The 9,769-nt window shown below is 35.4% G+C and overlaps 1 protein-coding gene across 2 annotated transcripts in view; it reads right to left on the reverse strand.

The window, feature by feature from the left end:
- Positions 1-9,769, reverse strand: part of CEP85L (centrosomal protein 85 like) — a 209,570-nt gene that overhangs the window by 116,279 nt on the left and 83,522 nt on the right. For both annotated transcript variants that reach the window (XM_034962766.3, XM_034962764.3), the window contains exon 3: positions 4,036-4,823. In XM_034962766.3, coding sequence (XP_034818657.1) covers positions 4,036-4,823 — 788 coding nt within the window. The remainder of the gene's footprint in view (positions 1-4,035; positions 4,824-9,769) is intronic.

Genomic DNA, 9,769 nt, shown 5'->3' on the forward strand with positions numbered 1-9,769 from the left:
GTGTAAAGAATAAGATATGAGAAAACAATTTATTTTTAAAATTTAATATACTAAATGCTCAAATGTGTTCTACTATAGAATAAGTTCTTATCTTAATTTACAGGGCACTAAAAACAATTTTAAAATGCTTAATGTTGCCTTTTATATTTTAATTGGTTAAGAATATATATTTGTTTAATGCAAATCAGAATCACTATATTAAAATGAATGTTCTTGAAAACTCAGTGGGGCTGCTCTATAATACACTTACAATTGATACTAACGATAAAACATTCTAATTATAGTTTTAATTTTATAGGGTTTTTTTTGGTGACTTTCCCCAAATAAAACAAAATCAAGATGCCCAAGTCCAGACACACAAGAGGGCAGACGTATATAAGATAACAAATTGCTACTACATAGTGATTATTTATCTTTTGATTATTTTTTAGTCTTCTGGCAAAGTAGGACTATAATAAATTTTCAGAAAAGATCTGCTCTTCTGCTAAGTAACAGCACACTTCAAAATGTCCAGAAATTTTATGCTAATATTACATAGAAAACTTGACAGATGAAAAAAGTGAAACACATTACTAATTTTATTCATTAAAACAGGTATATAAAAGTCCTCTTTAATTACCTAATGAATGTGTCATATCCTAATATAGGGAGTGTCATAGTGTTCACATCTTTGAATATATAAATTATTTCAAACAGTTAAAAAATTAAAGCCAGAACAGGGTACAAAAATAAGAATAAAAATAAGAAAACTTTCTTTTCACAGGACATAACAGAATACTTTAAACACTCTCAAGTTATAAATAAAACTTTTTCATTATTATTTCATGTTAGACAAAAAACAAGTCATTTTACTTTAACTCATTTTATCAATTTTTTTTTTTTAATCAAGAGACAGGGTGTTACTCTGTCATGCAGGCTGGAACGCAGTCACATGATCATTGCACACTGCAGCCTTGAACTCTTGGGGTGCAAAGGATTCTCCAACCTTGATTCCCAAGTAGCTGGCACTACAGGGGCACATCACCATATATGGCTAATTCTTTTTATTTTTTGTAGAGATGGGGTCTCATTGGCCAGGCTGGTCCCAAACTCCTATCCTCAAGCTATCCACCCCCCATCAGCCTCCCAAAGTGTTGGGATTACAGGGGTGAGCTACCATGCTTGGTCCAAATTTTTTGTTTATACAAGGGAAAATCTCCAGTAAAATATGTATAGGTGCCAATACCATAACTGTTCAAACACCCTTGTGACTAAATAGGCACAAAATTTCATCTTTTTAATGACTGCCACCTGAAGTTCAGAAACATCCTAGGGAAAAAAGGATAAACAACTTCATCAATAAAGAGGCTACTATTATTTCACTACTGTCTGGGAGATCCATCGTGGGCTTACAGGAATCCAAATGGATACTGCCGTTACGTGTAGAAGTGTTTATCCTCCATCCCTTCCACCCTACCTTCCCCAAGAAAAGGAACTCAAGGGGGCCATGGAAAGGGAAGGAGTCTTCCCAAAAAGACCAGACTGTTTTTCCTCCTCTGTCATAGTCCCTATAGAGTCAGGCAGCTTAGGGGTTGCAGGGGGTGGGTAGCATAAGTGTGATGTACTACCGAGGAAAGAGTCAAAGACTAGCAGTAGGCATTACACATGGAACCTTCTGTCATAAACCATCTGAGGGCATAATGGCTTCTTTTCATTCACAAAGGAAAATGATTCAGAGTACTACACTCCTGCACTCTTGATGATTTAGCAGAAAACCATGGAAATCCAGGAACAACACACACATAAGAATGTGTGGCTGGCTCAATAATTATTCTGGACTAAGTCCTAGGAAGAGCAAACCTTCAATGTTACAAATTAACCTGGGGAGTGGGGAGCTGTGAGGATCAAATGAGATAAAATACTGTGAAAGCTACAGAATTCTATAACATATAAATCTAAGGTTTTATTAGATTATGACTTTCAGCCAAATTCCTTTTCTTAGTTGTAAAAATATTGTTTTTTCATGGTGAGTGTTTAGGAGTTGTGCTTGCAAATCACAATTTATCAGATGGCCTGGTCCTTATTAAGGTTCTTCTCTTTATGTAAAAATTAGACTAAAAGAAAATCAGTGTTTCTATGATTTTTATCTTTTTTCCTTTTTAGAGACGGGGTCTGGCCATGTTGCCCAGGCTAGTCTCAAACTCCTGGACTCAGGCAATTCTCCTGCCTTGGCCTCCCAAATTGCTGGGATTACAGGCGTGCGCTACAGTGCCTGGCCAGAAGTCAATGTTTCAAAGAGGCTTTTAAGAAACAACTATGATGAAAGCTTTTAAAATAAAGATAATACTACTTGGAGGCTCCAAGAAGGCATTTAACAACTTTTTTCTGTAGTTTTCTAAGGAGGAAATTAGAAGAGAAGCAGTCATTTAATGATTACAACTTAGTTTGTCTAGTTTTCTTTACCTGAATTCATCTTTCTACTCCAAAACTTAAAAGCGCTATAAAGAGACCATCCCAAATAAAGTTAATCAAGAAGTAGGGCTTTCCAGGGTATATGCAAATTTTGCTCTTTAGTTGCCTTCTCTCTCTACTATGCACTAGAAAGAAGATTTAAAAACAAATTTATCTCAACAGTGTGTCCCCAACCTCCCTACCCTCCTCTGCACTGCTTTGAGGCTAAGAAAAACACCTTGTTTAAACCAGAGATTTGTCCAAGCAGAATAAAAAGCATGAATCAATATTTACTCCTTGAAATTTGCCCAATTATCTCTATCACACCTACTCTAGCTTGGAATAGCATACTCAGCCCCACTGGACAGCTCCAATTCTGTGTAAAGACACCAGCTGGAGAAACAACTGCCTGATCTCTGTTTTCCTATAATGACAAACATTTGAAAACTAAAACTTGACAGCATTTGAAAAATTAGGTTTCCTATTTTTCATCACTTGAATGGATAAATCACAAATTTCTAATTCAATCATAATGATTCTTCTGTTTTGATTGTGCTGTTTAAATACATAATCAAAATTATAAGAACTGTATCTAAAATAAGAATAAAGGCACATGCGACATGTTAAGGGTTCTCCTATGAATGCACAATGTTAGGGTTCTATGTTTTGAGATCATACTCATATTTGTGAGGTTCCTGGACAAGTGATTTCCTTATCCTTTCATAGCCTATGTTCATTTATTCTATGTGTTTTTATTAGTAGTAGTAATGAATACCAATTTTACATTTTTACTCTAGGGAAAATTTGCAATTTTTTATAGAATTAATTTGTTTCAGAAAATTCTGATGATAAAAAACAGATGACAGGACTTATATCAGAAAATTAGTTTCCTTGTTAAAACAAGCTACAGAAAATTGTCTTGGAATAGAAACATTCCCAGATTAAGAAATTTACACATTTACATGCTATTCCCTAGACCAACTGGGAGCTGTATACTATTTTTCTTTATATATGATATCATCATAAAGCACTTTCTATAAGCTGATTAATGAATGCCTTGACACATAATTTTTTTTAAAAAAAGTACATCTGATTTATAAACCTAAATACATCATGTATCACCAAAACTTTACAAATGACTGTAGTTCCACCTTCTCATTGTACAGATAAAAAAACTGAGGCCCAGAGAAATTAAGTGAAAAAGTCATCCACATTCTAAATCTAACAGAACCAGACACAAAATCTAAGACCTTGTATAGCCAAGTTGATGCTCTAGTTTCTATTATACCTATGCTAGCTTTTTTGTTTCTGTTTCCAAGTTTATTTAGATTGAGTATGTTTTGCTATATTTTTATGCCCATTTAACAAACGAAAAGGAAAGAACAAGCTAGGTACAAGGTTTTCAGATTTTCATGTTAATTAGTCTCAAATGCTTTGCAAGTTTATCAACAACACTTTTCGGTTTGTAACATTTCTGCCTATTAACTTGCAAGGAAAAGGAAATGCAAAACAATCTGTGGACACTTGTTATAGGCTTACTGCAAGTGTGCTACTGTACTCATAACATCCACTGGAGGGAAGCAAACACTAGATTTTGCACCTTACCTGCATTGGTGTTTCACTTCCTTGTCGAAAGTCTTCAATTTGCTGCTGTTGCCAAGGAGCTAAACTGTAAGAATCCTCTGTATTTCTACCTTCCAAAGGATTTGTCCGCAGCTGCTCTGTAAGCCACATCTGAGTCCTTACGGAAGGCTGAATGGGAACTCCACCTACTGCCTGTTGACCAAGCATTAAATATTTTGGAGGTTCAAAAGCCTCTGAGCTTGTCATAATGGGCTTGCTTTCAGGTAAGGCACTATATGTCATGTCTACAGTCTGTCTCCTAAGAGTAGAGGAAGAGGCTCTAAAGTCCTCCTTGCTACAGCTCTCAAATTTATACTTGCAGTCCAGAGTTGATGACCGTTTTTTATTTATTTCCTTGTCCTCTAACTTAAGCATCTCCATACTATCATGTAAACAGCTAGGCCCAATTGTCCTCAGTTGTGATGTTAAAGCCTTAGCCTTCCCTATCTTCTCCAAACCATTCCTTGACTCTTCTCTGCATACAGTGCCACCCTGGCCACAGTTATCCGGGGCAGTGAGTTTGGATAAAGATGACCATTTCCGAAGTGGCCGGAAGTCCTTCATGTCTAGTGAAGAGTCCTGCTCCCCCCTACTGTGGTTTCCCAATGTTTGCATGAGGCTTGTACTCCATTTTGAGCCATCTGGTGTCAATGATTCCCTAAGTTTGGAAATTGAAGCGCTGGAATTAGACGGCATCACATGGGCAGTAGGAAGAGTAATCAATGATTGACTAGGCTTAAAAGATAATGTGCCACTTGAAGTTGAATGATCTGGAAAGAAAAAAGATGGTCAAATTAGTTACAATTAACAGACAGAAGAGAATGAGGTAAAATGCAATATGCCAAAAGAAAAATCTGAACATGGTTTCATAGCACAAGCTTTTTTTTTTTTTTTTTTTTTTTTTTTGAGACGGAGTTTTAGCTTGTCGCCTAGGCTGGAGTGCAGTGGCAAGATCTCGGCTCACTGCAATCTCTGCCTCCTGGGTTCAAGTGACTCTCCTGCCTCAGCCTCCCGAGTAGCAGGGATTCCAGGCGCCCGCCAGCACGCCCGGCTAACTTTTTGTATTTTTAGTAGAGATGGGGCTTTGCCATGTTGGGCAGGCTGGTCTCGAACTCCTGACTTAAGGTGATCTGCCTGCCTCAGCCTCCCAAAGTGCTGGGATTACAGGCATGAGCCACTGTGCCCAGCCCAGCACAAGCTTTTCAAAAAGACGTCCTCAAAATGAGTAAATTATTATTATCCTTTTATCTGAAACAAGTCAACATAGTTTCAGATTGGATTTTCTAAATATGGATACGTAATAGAGTATATGGCCTTTCACCATCTACTGTACTTACAGGTGAAAAGTGATTTAAAATAGGTTTATATTTACCCTAATTAAAGTATTGTACCTTTAAAAGGAAAAATCCAACTCCTTACTGAGAGGTGTTATTCATAATCCAGCAATGAAGTCTCAGACACAACTTTGTCAGAAAAATGGTATTTTTCAGTGTCTTTCCTGAACTGTGAAAATCTATGCCAGATCTGAACATTTTAGAACCTCCCCAAACTCTAATTCAAATGAGAAATATGAGTAAAGGTGCTCCTGCAATAATGAAAAATAGTCCCAAAGGGTTCACTTCCAGTCTCATTTAATGGCATATATATATGTGTGTACATATATGTATGAATATATATGTATGTGTATGTGTGTATATATATATATATATATATATATATATATATCTCCATATTCACCCCAAGCTAGAACCTTAGAGTCTACTTTTATTCCTTTCTCTCTATATTTATTAAATCCCCAAGTTGTACATTTTTACCTCCAAAATAGTTGAGTTTCTATTACTTTAGGTCAGGCCCTCACATCATACTCTTCTATACAAATGAATAGTTTTAGCAGACTAAATGAAAGGCTGAAAGATAAATAAGGGCTTAAATACTCAATAAATTTACCATCAAGTGCCATGTTATCATCATATATATCAAATTAAAACCAAAGACTATAATTTTGTAATCAAGGGATATCTAGAAAGGGGGTAGCAATTTAAATTGGTGTGTGGGGAGGAAGTAAGCGATGGAGACCTTTGCAATTTATTCTGTATCTCCCCACACTGTTTGACTCTTATACCAGAAGATACTTATTACTTGTATTCTCTTACATTGTCTTATGGAAAAAGTTATGTTGATAAAGTTGTAAGAAAATTCAGATTAAAACGAGCCAGGTAGACTATTCAAAAAATAAAATTCCAGTGGGTCTTTGCACAGAATGTGTTAACTTGGACATGAAAAGGGAAAAATATTACAAATGAAGGAATATAAACAGAAGTATTGGAGTGGATAGTTATCATATTCAAGACTGCCTATCAGCTTCTGAAGAAACTTCCTGCATTTAGGAAAATTCTCACATTACTGACTCCAACCCTCCCAAAATATATTTCAGACCTCAAAATCCCAGTACACCCTGAAACTATGATGCAGACATTCAGAGGCAGCAGCACAAGATTGCAGTTTTGGAAGTAAGTCACATGATAAAATGGACTCGGTGTGGAGCTACCATTTTTGGGTGATACAGGCAACAGCAGAGGCATTACCTTTCCACAACAGCAGTGACAGACGTGGCCCCGTAGTGGCTGCAGATTCAAAATTCCTATCCCAGAACTGGCAGCAGCTAGACAGCTTAGTGGCGGAAGACTGACAGTTCTCATATATGATTTGAGGCATATTACTTGGAAGCTTATCCTTAAGCCTGGCTCTCCAGCCTTCCTAAAAATTCTGTGAAGCACCAAATATCCTTAAGTAAATTTCCTATGTGCTCAACCAGCCAGTAAACAACTTCTGCTGACTGAAAACACTGAATCGTCCAATCATGAAGCCAAAAGAATGTGGCTGTATAACAAGAAAAATAAATCCATGTATCTACAGTATGGAGTTAAAGTGCCAAGAAAAGTTGTCAAGGTAACTCTTGATAGGTAAAGGTGAAGCAGAATTATACACATCTTCAAACGCTCTGCTAAGTAAAGAGCCTGGCCTTCATTCAGCATGAAATGTGGTATCACTGAGCTTCCAAACAAAGGAGTGAATGATATGATCAAAAAAATTGTACTTAAGATGACTGATTATTCTGACAGCAGAGTTGCCAATGGATTAAAGCAAAACTGGCAAACACAGTGATTAACAGACTATTCTGGTAATCAGGAGAACAAGAAAATAAAGGGGAATATGCTACTGAGGGTTGGTTCTAAATAGAAACAGGACAGATGTCCCCAAAAGTTTATGGAATATTTGTATTCACATATTATAGCATTATATATTTTACATATATTTGTATTAATATTACTAAAGGAGTAGTTATACTAAAATCATCATAGCCTCTAAAAGATATCTTTAAATTAAAAAAATAAAAAATTAGTCTTGTATCAAGTTGCAGGTAAAAATATAGACCAAAGGTTAAGTATAACAGTTTTAATTTCAAAACTATTATATAGAGTAAAATATAGGGCTGGGGGCAGTGGCTCACACCTGTAATTCCAGCAATTTGGGAGGCCAAGGCAGGCGGATTACTTGAGGTCAGGAGTTCAAGACCACCTTCACCAACAATAATGAAACTCCATCTCTACTAAAAATACAAAACTTAGCCAGGTGTGGTGGCAGGCGCCTGTAATCCCAGCTACACAAGAGGCTGTGGCAGGAGAATGGCTTGAACCTGTGAGGCGGAGGCTGCAGTAAGCAGAGATTGTGCCACTGTACTCCAGCCTGGGTGACAAAGCTAGACTCTGTCTCAAAAAAAAAGGAGTAAAATATACAGCCTTTTCATGGCACATGTATACATATGTAACAAACCTGCACATTGTGCATATGTACCCTAGAACTTAAAGTATAATAAAAATATATATTCAAAAAAATAAATAAATAAAAATAAAAAAATAAAAAACATACAGCCTTTTTAGATTCAAATTCTGGCTCTATCACTCAGTAGTTATGCGTGCTCAAACATGTTATTTAATAGTTAGTTACCTCCTCCATACAATGGAGATGACAACAGTGAGAATTAAATCAAAACACATAAAATACACAGAAGAATTCCTGGCAGAAAGCGAAATGTTAGTTATTATGATGTCATTAAAAAGCTACAAGTAAATATTAATTTCAATGTAACAGACAAAGGCTAAATACCCATACATATAAAGAGCTTCAACAAATCAACAAAAAAACACCTAGCAACTCAATTTTAAAATAGGCCAAAAAAATTCAATAAGTAAATAAACAAGAAACACAACTAGAGAATATATATTTTTAAAAAATCCTCAAACTCACTAATAGTAAAGATACATTCTCTATCATATTCAGAAAACTATTAAAGGATGCAAATATACTACAGTAATGGGAACACAAACTGTTGTAGTCTTTGAAAGAAGGGAGGCAATTTGTACATATCACTGTTTAAAATATGAATACACATATGTGAACATACATATCTAGATATGTAGATACGTGCATATCTATATATAAATACATATACATTCATTAGCAGAGAAAAGATCCGAAAGAATACACACAAAACTTAATAAACAAAGGTAACCTCTACATAGTGGAAAGGGGGCAAAAGGAGAAAAATACTTCCACATTTTACTTTATACAATGTCTTATTTTAATTGCTTCCAAGGAATATAACTTGACCATATGGTCAAACTTCTGCAAAGGTATTTTGTTGTTCTGTGACCTCAAAGAGTTTAAAATACTTCTAAAGTATGAATAATAAATAGGTAATTGTCTCACTTTCCATATCACAGCGGAATCCTCTAAGACCCAGTTTGGCTGCTTCTTGTATCCAGTAATGTGCTACTTTCCAATCTGCCTTTACTAACTCAGTACTTTCCAAATGCAAAGAAAAATCAGCAATGAGTGAAAAATCAATTTCACATCAGACTAGTGTTTATTCCCTAAATCTGAAAGCAGCTGATATATGCTGTCCATAGACTATGATACTGAATATAGAATTTATTCCTAAAATTCCCTTATTACAAATTCTCAAATCTTGGCATAAAAAAAGTTGCCTGAGAGCTGGTGCCCTACTCCAAGAGATTATGATCCAGTAAGAGTAGAGAAGGGCCTAGGAAATACCACTTCTAAATAAGTGATTTTGCTGCTTCATTTACTATAACATCATTCCATATGGGTCTGATTCCAGTTCTGAAGGCTTTAAGCTTAAATATCCCAAGTTCAACCATAACCAGTATCTGAGTTCTAGTGTAAAATCTGATTAACTGTGACATTCAGAATTCATTACTGTCAAAACTAAGGATCAAAGCTTAGTCTACTGACATACATATGCACACACACACACGCACACACAACATATGAATAAATGAAAAAAGAATTATTTGAAAGAATTAAATATTTAGTATTTATAAGAGAATTAAATATAAGAATTAAAATTTTTAAATTAAACATTTAAGAATATATGAACAAAGAATATTTTCCCCCAGTATGAATATCTAGGTGGGAAAAGGGTCATTATTATACCTTAGAAATGAGTCTAGAAAATGTTAACTTTAACAATTTCAACACTTAAAAATGTTATTTTACCCTGAGGAAACACAGTTAATTAGAGGTAGATATAATGCAATTCCTAATGTGCTTGATTAGGCTACCTAATTGTAGCCACAAATCCCAAATGCAAGTTATTACTATCTATCCCACATCTAAGTCACAACAGTGATAT

Source organism: Pan paniscus, chromosome 5 (assembly GCF_029289425.2).
Source record: "Pan paniscus chromosome 5, NHGRI_mPanPan1-v2.0_pri, whole genome shotgun sequence".
Lineage (NCBI taxonomy): Eukaryota > Metazoa > Chordata > Mammalia > Primates > Hominidae > Pan > Pan paniscus.